Here is an 18,668-nt window from a genome sequence, read left to right on the forward strand (position 1 = left end):
ATGTTCTATAGCTCTTCGCTACCTTCACTTTTGGAAGGTGTGATGTTGATAACACCAGTGATGGCTGTTGCATAACCCTCCTCTATCATTTCCTCATATCTTTCAGTTTTGTGCACATGTTCTTTTTATTTATTTTACACTGGGATTTTTGCATTTTGAACTATTAAAGCCCACCCCCTTGCTTATTTTTCAGTTTTTGCTTTCACAGTGGAAGGAAGAAACATTTTCCTATTATTTGTATGAAGGCAAATTAGCATTCTTTATAGAAAAAACAAATCTATGTACATTTAACAAAATTGAACTGCAGGAAGGAAAACAGATCCTGAGGCAATATTCAATCTTCTAGAAATCCCAGTTCCCTTCCGTCCCTTAAGATGACCTTATGGAACACATTGTTAAAGATTTAATTGCAAATAGTTACAACTCACATTGGTAGAAAACAGAGGAATATTATTAATAGGATTATTTTTATTTTAAAAAAGCAAAAGAGCATTTGTAATAACATATGCTACAGGATAAGGATTGTTAATTTGTTTTACCTAAGATGCACTTTATTACTTTGAGCCTCTCCTTGCCATTTTATTACCACATATGGCCATAAGACAGGATTCTGAGGACTTATGAAATGGGTCAGAGGAAGTTTTGTGTATCTTGCAGGGTGTGGGTTATGCCTGTTCTATAATAACTTAGGAAGCAGTGCATCCGGGAGTGTGTGTTTCACCAATAATTTTTTAGTGATTAAAATATTGTACCCGATTATTATATTTTCAGCAATGTTGAACCCTCTGCCCACACAGCACCTATCCAAACTGTTGCCCTACTTAAATACTAATTGTTATCTTTAAGGTATGTCTTGTTTTTCATTGATGGCTTGCATGTTACCTGTTAAAATTCAATCAACTCGATGTAGCGCTCATGTTACATAAGCTAATTATACAAGCATAGAAATTAAGGGATGCACGGCTTAAAAGACAAAGTAAACATTCAGTAACCATTTCTACTTATATTATCCAGTTGTAATTAATTTACTTTGAAATAACTAAAGGCACATCTTTGGAGCCACCGTGATGGGCATCACCCTACTATTGGCAAAGTGGTATTCAAATTAATGTACTTCTCTTGCGAAGCTGGCCACTTCTTTCTAGCCAATGAGTCCACATAAAAATGGAAGCCAGTTGGTGCTCTTTCCACAATTTTTTTAGATTCCTTTCTCTGGAAGAGAAAAAAACAGGGTAGAAAATCTCAAATAGGCATTGTGCAGGGGAACAGTAAAGTTCCCCATCAGAGTAACTGGAAAGGATAGGGAAATGATGGAAAGGTCTTGTCTGCGTAAAGGAGAGAGAGGTCCAAGAGCAAGCAATTTCTACCTATGGAAAAATGCTCACCTCTAAACTCCAGAGGAAACTCTGCAAACTATTGAGAAGAAGCTGAATAAATAGGTACCAATAATTTGATTAGCTTTCTAACCCAATGGCACTAAATCAGAATTGCCACTCAGATCACAACCTCTTCAGGTGCAAGTATATAAGCACAATATATTACACATAAAGTGAGACATTCCAGCACACAATTAGCAAATGGCTGCCCTTATAGAGAAGAAAGTTGATAAAATACCCAGGCACAGCTGATTCACTGCATTTCAGCTAAGAAATAGTTCCCCAATCTGATGCAGTATCCTCTAAAATAGTCTATCTCTCCCAGAATTCAGTCTTTAACCATACTAGATTCAAAATTGTTTTGCTTTGCACTTAATAAGAACATATTTTTCATATTAAAATTGAATTCAATTCTAATATGAAAAATATACTCTTATTAAGTACAAAGCAAAACAATTTTGAATCTAATACATCTAAAATAAATAATTGAAAATTTAGAATTGAATTGAGAATTGATAAGATGGCAATTGAAAACAAATGTCATCTCTGCAAAGAAGAAATAGTACACCACCTAGTTAACTGCTGCAAGAAAATCTCAGACTGATTACAAACAATGGTATCACAAATAGCAAAATGGTGCACTGCATGAAGTAATACTTGCCTCCAGGCAAGACCTGGTGGAGTATGAATGAAGTAATAGAAAATTAAAAGAAAATAAAAAAGTTAATGCTCTGGGACTTTGCTATTATTTATTGTGGAAACAAAATATGTGGGAATAAGTTTTTATTGTTTAAAAATAGTCATTGTGCAAACTTTTGATGAGGGCACCAGTATCTGGTATCTATTGTACATTGCTGAATTCACATATTGCACTAAATCTTAAAATGGCTTTTAAATATTTGCTTAGCATGTTGTATGACACCAGCTATTGTAGATTATAAACCACAGTTATCTTACTTCTCAATCAGATACCTTGAGCTGGCATACCTTAAAGAATTAGTAACCAGGAAACCACAAAATACTGCACATAAAATACTGTATATTCAGTGTATATTTTTTCCTTATAGAAGTTCTTTCCCATTTGTTGCAATGGGAGTGACATCATAACATAAGAGTCTGATATACCGGTGGTATACATTGTTCCTAGTTCCTGAATGACTTTAGAAGAGTGGTAGAAGTAAGGTTTGTATACATCCAAGCCTTCTATTACATCTCAGAAAAGTATATTTCCAGTTTCTACTAATGGAGCTTTGGGATTGGGTGGCTAAGGTTGCTGTTTGCTGCTAGTTAGGTTTCTGTCTCTACGGTACATTCCTTTCTCACTCTGTTCCCACAATATTTGCAGTTGGTTGTGATAACATGCCCTGAAACTTTTATCCTCTTGATTACATGAATTCTCATGTATCATCAGAGCTGAAACATAGAGAACCCCTCTCCCTTCTGATCTCTAGCCAACCTTGATTAGAGCTATTTCTCTTCCTATATTTGTATTTTTGGCTTCTGAATTCCTTTTCAACTGGTCATCTTGCTCCTATTTTGGGCATCAACTTTTCTCCAGGCTCCAGAAAGGTAGTGATGAGAGCTGGTATCTGTTATTATAAATAATATTTTGTATGGGGAGGGAAAAGAATATTAGTACCATCCCATATTAAGAGTACTGTATTCTAACATGGTATTATTGCAGATCCTTATTTTGAGAGAAAGCAACCTTGTTAGTTCTCACTGCAGTGTTTACAAAATTAGGAAGGTCAGTCTCTATCACTTCTCTCCTGCTCTATGAAGGAGCGCAGCAGCTGCTCAGCTTCAGTTTTCTTTTCTCCAGGATTTTGCCAGTTGCATAATCATAGGAGAGACTGCCTCTCTCCTCTTTCAGACTATTTCTGGCCTACTCTTTTCCCCTGGGTTTATTTCCCATTAGTGGAAGCAAAATAGAGATTAGCTGTGGGTACAATCAGTTTTACTCTGGAATTAATCAGTGCCAGCTCAAAGAAGGATGGATAGTGCTTTCTTTATGGAGAAAATTTCTTTTTTGAGGAAGCAAAGATCCAAAATATTCCAAGGCTTCTGAGATGTTCCCTGCAGACCTCAACTTTATAACCTACAATTTCTTGAATCACCTGTGTTCATCAGCTTCAATTCATTAATAACATAATTCTTAATGTCTTGCATAAAGTTTAAAAAGTCTGTGTTAAAAACCTTTCTATTGCTTTTGTAGGATTCTGGATTCTTCCACAGATTGTCTTGTGGAAACATCGTTAGTTCTTCATGAAACGTCTGTACATTCAGTTGCTTGGGCTTAGACTGAATCTATCCTCAAAAATCAAATTCTATAAAAAACAAACTGCAATTCAGGACCAGATTCTAGAGACAAAGGGTCTGACATGTTTTGGAAACATTGTTTAATGAATTGTGTGTTTGATTCACTCCAGTTCTCATTTTATGACTACCAGTATACATTGAAAACAATATACACTTACGTATGTAATTGTTTTCATTAGTTTTCTACAAAAGTCAACATGAAACTTTACCTCATCTCTTAATTTTCAGGCTGGCTGTGCAAATTTCCAAGCCAAACATTTGGTGGTAATCCATGTGAAATTGCAAACCTATGAAGTTTATACTCAGTACCAGGGCTCATCCAATGTTTTAAGTTATTACATTTCATTTATTTCATTTTCCAGGAACCGTCCCTTATCATTTATTACATCAGCCCTGTGTAATTAAACAGCTCAAACTCACTGAGATAGTTAACCTTGCTTAAGAAGGCATCAAGAGGCCTGGAAGTAGCAGCTCCAAAAAAAATCCCCAAACACTCCAAAATTACACCAGTTAATTAACAGACTCCCATCTGAAACCCACTAGATGGGTTGAATTGAGTCCCTCCCCATCTTCATCAGTAGTGCCACAGCTCAGGAGAAAAACGGGTGGGAAATCATACTAAGCTATTGAGCTCTTCTACCTCCGGCTGTTAGGACTCCGTAGAGCTAATCCTCTTCCAAATTAAGGGAACGTGCAGCTTGAATTGGAATCGGGGCCCTCGAGCTGCTAACACTCAATCGAGCCGCGGGTCCACGGGGCCCGTTTCTAAGATTAGCTGCGCCTTTAGTAGTTCCGCGGGTGCAACTTGATCGTCTGGGCCTGGCCTTTTGTGTTTCGCGGGCACAAGGTGCCAGGGTGGCTTAGTGTTTGCGTGTATAGCTTTACTCGGAAGTAAATCAAGTGACTCGGACTTAAGGTGTGCAAAGGGCAGCTTTCTTCGTAACAGTCTTTGGATCGCGCGCTGTTTCTCCCTCTTGCACACATACACACATACGTGCGCGCATACACAAACACGCTCCCCAGAGGAAGGGTACATTCCAGAGGCCCTTTGCTCCTGAACTGCAGCCACCGCAACAGGCGCTGCCCGGACGTTGCCAGCGGGCACCCCTTTGGCTGCAAGCCGCCTCTCGTCGTTGCTCCTGCCGTCACCGCACGCCGCTCTCCCCGAAGCCGGCTACTCTTTTCCTCCCCGCGGGCGGAGCGGTTCTCGGAGCCAGGTAGGATCCTCCGAGCGCCTCCAGGCCTCCGTCGGGGAGCGCAAAATGGCGCCGCCGCTGGCCGGAGAACTGGCTTAGGCGCTGTTTTCTGTGAAGGGAGGGGCCGGCCGGGGAAGTAGGCCGGCTCGGGGGCAGCGGGCAGGGCCCAGAAATGCGGCAGCGACTCTCCCGGCTTATTGCTCTCCGAGCCTCCCTGCGGCCGCTTCCTTCAGCGCGCCGGCTTTTCCTGAGACAGCAACAGCAGCTCTTCCTTTGCGGGTACAGCCGCGGGGAGGCCGGGAGTTGGGCCTGGAGGGGAGCGGGGCGGCGGCGAGCGTCTCCCCGCCATGACTACGGTTGAGGAAGAGGTTGAGGGGGGAAACCGAGGCCGCCTCGAGGTCTCGCCGGGCTCTCCTCTCGCCCGTTCCCAGGTTGTGTAACCGACCTTCCGGGTGCGAGTGGGATAGTTGCAGCCCCTGCTTGGAGAAGGGGTGAATCGGCGCGAATGCGAATTCTCTGGCGAGGGAGGCGGGAAGAAATTCCCCACTCCCGGGGCCCGAAATCCTTAAAATGGGAGTTTGAAGGAGGGGAAGGTGAACGGCCGCCGGCCTTCTCCCCCTCGCCGTCCCCCGAGAAGCGATTCTCTGCGGACAAAATGGGTGGGATGCCATGCATGCAGGCAAGGTCGGTGGGCGGGTGCGAGTCGCGGCGGGTGTTTATATTGGGGCAGAAGGAATAGTAAAGGCGATATAAAGTGGGGTGTGCTGAAGTCGCTTCTCTCTGCTTTTCTGTTGTGTGTCTTGCCGCCCGGAGTCACATTTTGTGGGAGGAAGTTAACGTCATGCTGAACAGGTTTAACTGAGGAGAACTTGGCCAGAGAAGCATCAGATTTCATGGCTTCTTGTTAAGTATTTCTTTCCTTTCCTTTTCGGGTTTTTTTTAATAGAAAGGTGTCGGTATAGATTTAGATCTCTTTTGCCTCAGAAATCGAGGCTGAGTCATAAGACCGGAAAGTGTCCGCTTTTTTTTTTGGTGCATTTCTTTTTATGTTTTTCATGCCAGTATAATCGAAGCCGGTGTCCAAGTGAAACTGGTTTTCCAGATGAGAGTTTTATTCTTTTTCTAATTTCTTACACTTCTTAGAGTATGTACAATTGTTTTATATGGGTTAGTTAGTAAGTTTTCATGAAGTTGTCCAAATTATGCATTTAATCTTATGTGAGAGATATACAAATACACTGTTCACTTTTCAATAAAGTGAGCCAATATCAGATCATGAAGAAATATTTTCTATCCACTTTGCAGGTAAATAATTATTTGGACAACTTAATGAAAAAGGAGTAACACCGTTAAAAACTGTTAATTTAGCCTTACATATGTTAGGAATATACAGGACATTGTTATTTACCTTTATTAACAGCAGTTCTTCATTTTGAAGAGTATTATTTCTTTCTGTTCTCAGTTCAGGGAACTCCAGTGATTGACAGATTAAAAATGTAAATAATATGTCATTGGTCCTGTGAGGCAAATTTTAAGAAGTAAATCTCGTTAAAGTCAGTGGGTTTGCAATCATAAACTTCCACTGGAGTCCACTTTGAGCACCCTTTGAGCAGAGTGGTTGTGGAGTGGCTGTGTGGGATATTGTTATGCAAAAGCTCTGGTTTCTTTTCATTATTTTTCAGTTTGAAAATAGAAGCTACCCCAAGTCATTATAGAATTGTGTGGCCTGCAAATCCAATGAATAAAAAAGTTTTCATAGATGCTGACAGTTGAATTATTGTATGTTTAAATACCAGTATTTGGCCCATTTGATTTCTTATTTGAATACATCTATGGCTGTACATTGGTTAAGTGTAATAAAAGAACTAAACATTAGGAAGTTTATTTGCTTTTAGTAGAGTGCAGATGAGGAAGAATAGAAAGGGTATCAAACAAAAGGGCCTGGCCTGAGAGTGAAGATAATGGTACTAAACTACATAGTATTCTAATACACATAACAGGTTGTGTGGAATTTGGTGAATTACAAGTAACTATTTGGACTGCAGAAATTTCATTTTGTCATGCACCAAACATACGAAGGTTAAAATGTTATTTGTAGGGAGTGGAAAACAAGTGCAGATGTGATCATCTGTTAGTGAAATATTTGAATTTGTAATTACCAAGGAGTTGCCAGAAATAATTAGCATGATCTCACCCACATGGATTAATGACATTGGGTTTAATTACACTTAACAGTCATGTTGAAAGAGGTGATATTTCAATACTTTTATTGTGCATAACTTATTGCAACTGTAGTCCACCAAGTTTTATGCCATTATAAATATTGACAAGGAGGTATAGGAAGGCTGTGGTCTACATATTTGAGTTAAAATCCTCAGTTCTGGACAGCATTGTTGATATTGAGAAATGCTGAGAGTTGTCTTTAATATTTGGTAGGTCATAAGTTAATCACTCCTGAAAAATATCACTAGGTTGTCTTTTGACGTGTGCAGAAGCCACTTGGATGCTTCAAATGTCTTTTTCTTGGTCAGCCAATCAGAATCCTGATAGGTGTTGGAATATTGTGAGCCAAGCTAATGACAAGCATTTGCTCAATTTAATATTTTGATAATATGAAAATTCAGGTGTTGAATTTGGAGGTGAAAACATTAGTACTATTTGAAAATGTTTTAACAATGCTATATGAAGTGATTGAAACTAGGGAGCTAGTTTTATTCAGCTTAGGTGAACAAATGAACAACAGGTGGACACCTTGAACTGTATGAAGGGGTGTCACCCAAGAGATGTTTGAAGTTCTTCATTGTTGTGTTAGACACTATCAAAGTATGAGTAGGTTTGGAAAAGAAGTTGATAGGATTTTTGCTAATGGTTTAAAAACAGAATTAGAAAATCTGATATGTTTGTATTCACACAAAAAATTATTATAGGCCATTGATCACTTTCTATTTGAGACAGGTGTGTCTAACCCATGACCCACAGGCTGCATGTGGCCCTCAACAGGTAGTAATGCGGCCCCACAAGTTTGTAAAGTTAATTTTATTCTGTGATTGATATGTATTAACTGTGTTACATATTTTGTATGCAGGCCAAGCCAATTTATCTTCACTTAGTATAGCTCAGGCAGGCCAAAAGGTTGGACACCCTGATTTAGGCCCTGCTTTTTGATTAGATGGCCATAATGAAGGCCTAAACATAGTCTTCTGTCACTTTCCCAGTTGTAGACTTTGTTCCTAAGTTATTGATACATAAAAAGCAGACTGCACTTGCAGGAAAAGCACTAGAAAGAAAAAAATGCTATAAAATAAGTGGTTGAAATCTGACAGAAAAGGCAATTGTAATCAGTATCCCCATTAGAGAGACCGTCTGTTTCATTCTCTGACATTGAAATGTTAAATTAATTGGGCTCTAATGCAATTAATGAAACAGAAAAATTATAAATTAAGGAGAAGTAGTTGGAATCTAATATCAAACTACAGAAAATGTTGTAAGAAAAGTATAAATAAGAAATGTATTTCAAGAGTAAATTCTGGGTCCATGATATTTTCTATTCTTGGAGAGGAAGGAGAGTGATTATAACAAAGTATAGAACACAAGGTCATGAAACAACAGAGCAGAAAAAGTATGCAGAATTCTTTCCAATTCCTTAATAGCAGCATCCCTTTAAGTTATGTGATAGGAAAGGGTAAGTTTAAGAATGATACAGTGGGTAGTATTCAAAGCTGTTGTTTAATTGTTTCCATAGGGAAGTATTTTTTTTTTCCTGGAATGTTTTTCTTGCAATCTTCAAATGGATCTGTCCCATTTTTTAACTGGAAATTTGTTTTGCCAACTACTTCTGCCATATCACACTTGACCCTATTCTGTTTTGGAGAGCATCCTGCTGATGAACAAAGTTTCAAGCCCCTTTGCATGATTGCATTTCAACATTATGTGGAAGAAGTGGGAGACAATACTAATAGCTTGATATGATTACTATTGCCTGTTTTGCTGAAACTATGGGATTTAACACAATTCACTTGTTAAATATACAACACAGGCAAAATTAGATTGTTTTAATACATATTGTCAGGATCATGTTAGTCAGGTTATTTATGATGGGTGAAATTTACTTAAATAATGTATATAAGAATGGAATACCTTTTCACCCTCTGGCTATTCTGCACTAATAGCCAGCAGTAACTGTCAGGATGACTAGTGATGATTGACATTGGGAGTTGGTGTACTTCCAACATTTAATGAGTTATAGCTCCTCATTTCCACTCTTGGGAGATTTCAGTTCAGTTCGAGTATGTTGTGTGATCAGAGCTTAAACCATTAATCATAATGCCTGTGTTCATATAACATTGCTAAGATAAACTACAGTATGGTTTTATGTGATTCCTGATTCATAGCACACCCTAAGAATATTGTAACTTTTGAATAAACTTCTGAGGTTTATTAACCATATATGCTCACTCATAAAACAGCCAAAGATACAGCTGAATTATTTTGGAATTTCTATTTGCCTTGATACACATAGCAATTTTGAAGTTTTCATTGCTACACCCAATAAATTATCATGCTTTATATGTCCCCATAAAGCAATTGCCAGAGAATTGTGGACTTTGTGAATGACCATCTCTGCATTGTTGCATTATAGATGAAATCAATGAACACATATTTTTAAAGTGAAGCGTAATTCATTTTTCCTTGTGTACACTCTCTTATTGAAACCACTACATCACTTTTTTGTTTTCTTTTTCAGCTGGACTATTTTACTCTTGATTTTCTAGCTTATTGCATTTGTATTGTTCCATTTAATTTATCCTATGTTCTGTGAAAATTGCTTCTTGTTTGCCTTAACAACACATTCAGAATGCTAGTTTGACCAAACTCTATAGTAGCATTGTTGTTTATTAAACATATATCTGATTGTGCTTTATTATATCGTAAAACATTTTTGTAGTAATATAAATAACTTTCTTGGATAAGTGTTTGTGACAAGAATATGTCTATACATTACTTAGGAATAACTTGGTGATATATACTCACTTGCTCTTTGGATATAATCATGGCTATAACTACTTCTCATTTGATTCTTCCTTAGGCGTGAAGTGGTTGCAGAGGGCCATATGTCTTAAAATGTTAGATGGGAAGCAATTGACGTTACCAGCTCAACAGTGTGTCTCCTCATAAATACTTCCTGTGTTACAGTGCCAACTGATTCATTGTTGCCAACAGTACTATATAGTGAAACCACCAGAAATATAAAGGTATTCTATAGTGTAGCTTTTATATCTGCTTGTAAGACTATCTCCCTCAAATTAGAGTAGGTTTTAATTGATAAAAGCTAGTTTCTTTCAGTAACACTGTTATCTGTTTCTTGTTATGAACTCATGGAATCAGAGAGGTAGTTATGATTTTGTACAAAAAATGCAATTTTCATTAAAACCTATTAAGTCCTCTGCTTTCTTCAACCTTTAGCAAATACAGTCTATCAGTATAACATTTTAGGTGCAAAGCATAGTGAGTTATTTGTTTTCTTATCTTCCAATTCAAGTTACCAAGTCACATGTGGGTTCAATCAGTTATTCCTGCTGCATATTGAACAACAATGATTTCCCAGGTATTAATTGCTTTAATGTTTCCACCATTTAATTATTATTACTAGTACCATGATTTACCCCCCAAAATAGGACCTACCCCGAAAATAAGCCTTAGCCTGATTTACACGCTGGCATCTAATATAAACCCTGCCCCTAAAATAAGCCCTAGTGAAGGGGGTGGGCATGGTTAGCATAGGAGGTGAGCATGCGTGGGCCGATGGTGTCTAGCGGCAGCCACAGCCCACACAGTACAGGTGAGTTGAGTACTTGTGCAAGCATCAGGTGGAAGCAGAGGTGCAGGTGATCTGGACACGCCTGCGGGCTGTGGAAAGCTGAGCAGTGCTGAGATGGAGTGGCAGACGGCCACAGGATGATCATCTTCGCATCTCTCAGCTTACCTGCAGCCTGTGCAGTGTGTTGGGATCACCTGCCTTTCGCTCTGAGCATTGGGATTTCCTGCCTTCCGCTCAGTGCCTTCGGCTCTGCACAGCCCAGAGTGTACCAGCTAAGGGATTGGCAGGCTGCAGCTGCTGCCGGATGCCATCAGTCCCCGCGTGCTTTCCAGCTTTTGTTTGTGCACTGCAGGTGGAGTGCCCAGCCGGGCTGATTACCCTGAAATCATGTTTCCCCCAAATAAGCCCTAGAACTTATTTTGGGGCTCAAAAGAAAATAAGATTGGGTCTTGTTTTGGGGAAAACATAGGTAATATTAATATACTGCCTGCCTCTTAGTGACTTTGGTTGATTTAGAAAGTGTTTTAAACATTAAAAACAAAACAAAAATGAAAGGTACAAATGGCAAATATGATAAAACCAAGAATCAAGAAGTCCAGACAATCTAAGAGGGCTTCAGTCATCCTCATCAAAGTCCTGGGCATATTGATTACACCAAAGCTCCAACATGCAGGTGATATCACCTAACAATTTCATACAAATGTTAAAAACATACAAAGGAGGCTTGGGAAATGACCCCCCCCCAATCAATATGAGCAGAACCAGACCTGGAAAAAGGAAGAGAACCACTGTAAAACATGGTCCCTGATTCCCAACCCACAGAACTGTCTCAGAAGGATACTGTGGTCAATGATGTGACAAACTGTTAAAAGATCAAAGAGCACAAGGATGAATGCACCACCACCACCCCTTCTCTGGCACAGATCATTTGGAAGTGTGATCAAAACTTTCCCAGTACTAAATCTCAGCCTAAAACCTAACCAAATCTATTTCCTCCAGGATTGTCCAGTTGATCACTTTCTCAGCAATCTTACCCAGAAAGAGAAAGTTGCAGACTACATGATAGTTATCAAAAATGATTGGTTCCAAAGATAACCTCTTTAAGGAGCATGTGGTAAATTGCTAAGTAATACCAGAAAGTTAACATTAAATTAGTACATTCAGCAGATTGATATGCTGTTGAGACCAGCTACTCTTAAATAATGAAGAAAAAAATATTTTTTTATTGACTGACAGGGCACAAATTTAATGTTTATTTTGGGAAATATATAATTAATTCAGTATTCACCTTCAGAAGAATCATTTCCAAGATGAGCTGGTAATTTATAGTAGAAGAACTGGTATTTAGAAGAAGGACTCTAATTTGGTAAAATTGTGACTAATGAAATGTTCCCAAGCTTTAGTTTCCATTTAAGTCAAGACAATGATTTTTATTGGCTTCAAAAGGCGTTGCATTTCTTTTTGTCAGCTTCATGAATTTCTCACAAATCAGCAATTTAACTTCTGCTTACAACTCTCCTATGTTGTGTTAATTGAAGACTTGTTTTAATTAAAAAATGAGGTTAACATATAGGTTGAAAGATCCCATATGTATCCCATCAGCAGATTCTCTTGCCAGACTTGAGAATATCAGCATTCAGAGGCCATTCTTCTAAAACAATATTTGATGGGCTGTCTATAGCTATAGGATACCTTGGGCAAAGCCCAGGATTTCATTTTTTAAAACAAATACTTTTCTGCTGGGGGGTTTTCAAGTGAAAAAGTCACTATTCTGGTGGCTTTGAAAAGTGGAGGAAAATTGTTTCATTTAATCATATTCAACATTAATGTACTATAGTTATTTACTTAAAGAAGAGTCTTGCATAGCAGTATTACTTAATGGAGTAGCCAGTCACGTTATGTGTGGATTCAAAATTTAGGATAGCTCTCACAACCCATTACTATTTATTTCTTAATAGGAAAATAGTTTTTTATTTGTCCTTATGTTTGCTGATAGAGGAATACAAAAAGGAACCAAAAAGACATACAACTGGCTATAACATAGCCACCCTTTCAATATTATTAATATCTTTCAATATTATTAGTTGTTGCTTGGAAGATGTTGGCTGCCTGCTTATTATAAAACCTAAATAGATGTTCTTTTTCCTTCCATTACCAGTTTTCTCTTTCCCTTGATTTATCTCCATCCAGTTTTGTCCGCCTGTTTCCCTCTTTTCATTCCTAATTCAGAAATTGTCACAATTTCACCAGCTTCTCTACCTTGTTTTTTCCTGAATGCTATTACTGGACAAAGAAGAATTTGCCTATGCATACTTGCATTTCTGTATGTGAAATAGTGTGTGAAAAAAATGGGAAAGTGCCTTCGGAATCAATATTGTGAATTGAGTACCTTATTTTATAGGAATTTAATTTTAGTTAGTTATTAAATCGAGCAATAAAATATTTTTGTTCTGATTGCTGTTTGGGGTGGGGCATGGCTTCGTTTATTTACAAGTATATCACTTTTGGGGTAAAGGATGGGGAAAAAATTGGGCACTGCAGGATTTTCATCTGTTAATTGTTTACTGCCTTCTTTTCCTTTTAGAGGGGTCATTTTAAACTCTGAATAATCACATTTTGAATAAATATGTTAGCTGTAGAGTGCAAACTGGATTAGGCTGAAAGTAAACATTTTAGTCAGTAAAAGGTTAGTCAGAATTGTCATTTGCTGCATCACCCTTCAGTGGCTCTTATATGTCATCCAAAAAATTCAGCTGTTATTAAATTTATATAAAATATATTCATTGCTAGCATCTCATTGAGTAACAAGGGGTTCTGAATTCAGGATAACTTTTGCTAGGTGTATTCAAATTACTTTTAACAATTTTCATTGTCCAAGGAGCTTGGTTTTAGGAGATTACAGGAGTGCATTTATAATAAATGTAATTATGTCACTCATCTTCTTTAGCTCTTCATTCCAAACATTGGCCAGGACATCTAATATATTTCTTGGATGATATTTTGGAATTCTAAAGTTTTCATGAGTTTCTGATAGTGGATAATTCAATTTTGCCAACCCTCTTTACATGTGCCTCAGGCTGATGTAATGATGCTTTAGTTCAGCATTTGAAATGTAAGATCAATGGAGTCTATATGATAATAATGATAAGCACCAATGTATGACGTTGAGCAGACCCAATTTGCTAACATCCTGAACTTCACTTGCCTGAATGAACTCTGCTGAGAATGTTAGCATTATTCACTATTATAAATTAGTGGTTCTCACACTTCTGAGTTTCTTTCATCATCATGCTCTCTGTTAGATGCTTGCTGTACTGGCTAAATTCTTAGGCTATCCCTGGATCTAATATAGAAGCTTCCACAATAAGGCCAGTCTTATAGAGGTCTGTGCAACTTCTCTTCCCCAAATATGATATGAAGTAGACTCCATCCAGTTAAGTCACTTAATTTAAAGGTTCCTAATAATTGAAAAGGAGTTAAACAATTTCTGAAAGTGATTAAGAGATGTGGCCAAGTGAACCTTACGTCCAGACTGTGTTATGGCTGTAAACTTGATTTCAATTTGAATTCCCAGCTGCTCACCCATGAACCAAAAAGCCTAAATTCCTGCAGTCTGCTCACAAGGAGCAGTTCTTTGAAGTAGTGGATTATTTTAGTAATCTCTTTTTTGCAGAGAGACTTCATTGGCCAAAAATTCACCATCTGGCTGCCAATCTCTGCTGCAATGACATACCTGTTCCTTTAGAGACATCTAGATTATCATGGATCAGAATAGAATAGAATAGAATAGAATAGAATAGAATTCTTCATTGGCCATGTGTGATTAGACACACAAGGAATTTGTCTTGGTGCAAATGCTTTCAGTGTATATAAAAGATACATTCGTCAAGAGTCAAGAATCATAAGGTACAACACTTAATGATAGTCATAGGGTACAATAATCAATCAAATCATACTAGGAAACAGTCAATATAAATTGTAAGGATACAAGCGACAAAGTTATAGTCATATAATCACAAGTGGGAGGGTTGGGCGATAAAGAGTGATAAGATTAATAGTAATAGTAATGCAGACTGTAAATAGTTGGACAATGTTGAGGGAATTATTTGTTTAGCAGAGTGATGGCGTTCTAGAAAAAACTGTTCTTGTGTCTAGTTGTCCTGGTGTGCAGTGCTCTATAGCGTCATTTTGAGGGTAGGAGTTGAAACAGTTTATGTCCAGGATGTGAGGGGTCTGTAAATATTTTCACAGCCCTCTTTTTGACTCTTGCAGTATACAGGTCCTCGATTGAAGGCAGGTTGGTAGTAATTGTTTTTTCTGTAGTCCTAATTATCCTCTGAAGTCTGTGTCTGTCCTATTGGGTTGCAGAACCAAACCAGACAGTTATAGAGGTACAGATTATAGACTCAATAATTCCTCTGTAGAACTGTATCAGCGGCTCCTTGGGCAGTTTGAGCTTTCTGAATTGGTGCAGAAAGAACATTCTTCGTTGTGCTTTTTTGATGACGTTTTTGATGTTAGGTGTCCTTTTTATGTCTTGTGATATGATAGAACCTAGAAATTTGAAGGGGGGGGGGGGGGGGGGGGGGGGGGGGGGGGGGGGGGGGGGGGGGGGGGGGGGGGGGGGGGGGGGGGGGGGGGGGGGGGGGGGGGGGGGGGGGGGGGGGGGGGGGGGGGGGGGGGGGGGGGGGGGGGGGGGGGGGGGGGGGGGGGGGGGGGGGGGGGGGGGGGGGGGGGGGGGGGGGGGGGGGGGGGGGGGGGGGGGGGGGGGGGGGGGGGGGGGGGGGGGGGGGGGGGGGGGGGGGGGGGGGGGGGGGGGGGGGGGGGGGGGGGGGGGGGGGGGGGGGGGGGGGGGGGGGGGGGGGGGGGGGGGGGGGGGGGGGGGGGGGGGGGGGGGGGGGGGGGGGGGGGGGGGGGGGGGGGGGGGGGGGGGGGGGGGGGGGGGGGGGGGGGGGGGGGGGGGGGGGGGGGGGGGGGGGGGGGGGGGGGGGGGGGGGGGGGGGGGGGGGGGGGGGGGGGGGGGGGGGGGGGGGGGGGGGGGGGGGGGGGGGGGGGGGGGGGGGGGGGGGGGGGGGGGGGGGGGGGGGGGGGGGGGGGGGGGGGGGGGGGGGGGGGGGGGGGGGGGGGGGGGGGGGGGGGGGGGGGGGGGGGGGGGGGGGGGGGGGGGGGGGGGGGGGGGGGGGGGGGGGGGGGGGGGGGGGGGGGGTGGGGGGGGGGGGGGGGGGGGGGGGGGGGGGGGGGGGGGGGGGGGGGGGGGGGGGGGGGGGGGGGGGGGGGGGGGGGGGGGGGGGGGGGGGGGGGGGGGGGGGGGGGGGGGGGGGGGGGGGGGGGGGGGGGGGGGGGGGGGGGGGGGGGGGGGGGGGGGGGGGGGGGGGGGGGGGGGGGGGGGGGGGGGGGGGGGGGGGGGGGGGGGGGGGGGGGGGGGGGGGGGGGGGGGGGGGGGGGGGGGGGGGGGGGGGGGGGGGGGGGGGGGGGGGGGGGGGGGGGGGGGGGGGGGGGGGGGGGGGGGGGGGGGGGGGGGGGGGGGGGGGGGGGGGGGGGGGGGGGGGGGGGGGGGGGGGGGGGGGGTTTTTGTTTTTTTTTTTTTTTTTTTTTTTTTTTTTTTTTTTTTGTTTTTTTTTTTTTTTTTTTTTTTTTTTTTTTTTTTTTTTTTTTTTTTTTTTTTTTTTTTTTTTTTTTTTTTTTTTTTTTTTTTTTTTTTTTCCTTTTTTTTTTTTTTTTTTTTTTTTTTTTTTTTTTTTGTTTTTTTTTTTTTTTTTTTTCCTTTTTTTTTTTTTTTTTTGTTTTTTTTTTTTTTTTTTTTTTTTTTTTTTTTTTTTTTTTTTTTTGTTTTTTTTTTTTTTTTTTTTTTTTTTTTTTTTTTTTTTTTTCTTTTTTTTCCTGGTTGTGGGGGGGGGCGGGGGTTTTTTGTTGGTGGGGGGGGTGGTTGGGGGGGGTGTTTTTTTTGGGGTTTTTTGGGGTGGGTTGGTGGGGGTGTGGGGGGGGTTGTTTTTTTTGGGGTTGGTTTGGGGGGGGGGGGGGGGTTTTTTTTTTTTTTTTTGTGGGGTCTTTTTTTTTTTTTTTGGGGGGGGCTGTGGTTTGTTTTTTGTTTTGGTTGTTTTTATTTTTTTTCTTTTTGGGGGGTTTGGGGGGGGGGGGGGGCCCGGGGGGGGGGGTTTTTTTTTTTTTATTATTCCTTACTAGAAGGGGACTGGGGTTTTTTTTTTTTTTTTGGTTTTTTTTTTTTCCCTGGGGGGGGGGGTGAAAAAACAGTTTCTACTGCTGATACTGTGTTGTCTAGTATTGTAAGAGGTGCTAGTATGGGAGGGTTTCTCTTAAACTCTACCACCATTTCTCCGGTTTTGTGTGTGTTCAGTTCCAGATTGTTCTGGTCACACCATGAGGCAAGTTGTTCAACCTCCTATTTGTATGCGGATTCATTGTTGTCTCGAATGAGACCAATCACTGTTGTATCATCTGCAAACTTCATTATTTTAACAGGTGGGTGGTTTGAGATGCAGTCATTGGTATATAGGGAGAAGAGAAGTGGAGAAAGCACACAGCCTTGGGGGGGTCCCTGTGCTAATTGTACAGGTATCAGATGTGATTCTGCCGAGCTTCACCTGCTGCTTCCTGTCTGTTAGGAAGCTTATGATCCACTTACAAGTGTGTTCAGGTACTGCTAGCTGGTTTAGTTTAGTTAGAATAATGTTTGGAATGATGGTATTGAATGCTGAACTGAAGTCTATAAAGAGGACCCATGCATAGGTATTTGCGTAGGTAGGTACCTATCTAAATGATTCTGGATAGTTAGTAATATTAAAAACAATGAAACCATATTCAAAATTAAACAAAACAGCAGCTAAGAGAAAATAAAAAACAAACAGCACAGCCAGGAAATTTGATCCATCCAACATTCAGGCTCCCAAGTTCTAATATAGAACCAAACCTTTGAGGCTTTGTGGAAAGCCAGCAGAATCAGGACCAATCTGATCTCCAGATTTCAGAAGTTGGGCACCAGAACAGAAAAGGCTCTATTGAGTACAGCCTAATGGCAACATCACCACCCAACTAACTGTGTTTTACTGGTTGTTAGATATGTGTTGTATTATTGGCTTTAACCTAGGAACCAAACTTTTGTTGCAATTTTTGTAATCTATGTTATGATCTACAATGAAACGCTTTTGATGTGTGGGCCATTATAACAGCTATAATTCTCTAAAGCACAATTTCTGGTCTATGGCACATGGCAAACAGTGCTGGGTAATGTGGTGTGGACTTCAATTAGTATGAGAATGAGATACTAATTCATAACAGCAAAAGAAGAATAGTGCTAGAAAAGCGATGTATTTTTAGTATCTGATAACAATAAAGTTCAAGGCCAGTTGCTATCATTTTTTAAAAATCTAATTTTGGATTGTAAACATACTAGTTTTAAGCATGTTTCCTTCGCTTCAGGCTGTTGTTGACTTGTTTTCTTCCCAAAAAGGAAACAAAAAGATTTCTTGATTTTCATAACTGTCAGGAAAATGATTGGGAGTTGGTATTGAAGGCTATCTACTTTAGTCAATTTTATCAGACTAAAAGACTGTGATTTCTGTTTTCTGTAGTTCAGTATTTATAGAAATTTTAGAGGATTAACAATATGCTTATCATATAAACTTTATGTAGTGATTTCTCACAAGATTCTTGTTTTCTTCTGGGAATGCTGACATACCTAGTTTTCCTAAGATACCTATGTTAGTAACCAGGAAAATTCAAAGGAGGATGAATGTCAGACTACATGGTTGAAAAATAGATTGAAGGTCCATAGTTTTAGATTTTAATTCTATACAATTGATGTTTCTGGAAATGGATTGTTATGACATACTGTATTGAATGATGATGACATAGCACATGTAAAACTGATACCATGGCAACTTTAAATGTCTACACATTGGGCAGTATCTGAAAGCTATGAAGAACCTCCAACAAAGGCAG

General features: G+C 40.9%; 1 protein-coding gene across 7 annotated transcripts in view; it reads left to right on the plus strand.

The window, feature by feature from the left end:
• Nucleotides 1-4,727: 4,727 nt before the first annotated feature.
• IDE (insulin degrading enzyme) overlaps nt 4,728-18,668 on the plus strand; it is a 66,102-nt gene continuing 52,161 nt past the window's right edge. The window contains exons 1-2 of one of the 7 annotated variants that reach the window (XM_026670733.2): nt 4,728-4,912; nt 9,978-10,143. Coding sequence is in view for 2 of the 7 variants with exons in the window: in XM_087964220.1 (XP_087820346.1) it covers nt 5,064-5,170 (107 nt within the window). In the remaining 5 variants the exon portion in view is untranslated. Of the gene's footprint in view, nt 4,913-4,935; nt 5,323-5,598; nt 5,795-9,977; nt 10,144-18,668 lie in introns of those variants that run through there. The other 6 variants (XM_026670732.2, XM_087964222.1, XM_087964221.1 and 3 more) reach the window with 6 other exon arrangements.

The sequence above is a fragment of the Notechis scutatus genome, chromosome 4, assembly GCF_049901735.1.
Source record: "Notechis scutatus isolate UNSWTSFEM ecotype Mainland chromosome 4, rNotScu1.2, whole genome shotgun sequence".
Classification (NCBI taxonomy): domain Eukaryota; kingdom Metazoa; phylum Chordata; class Lepidosauria; order Squamata; family Elapidae; genus Notechis; species Notechis scutatus.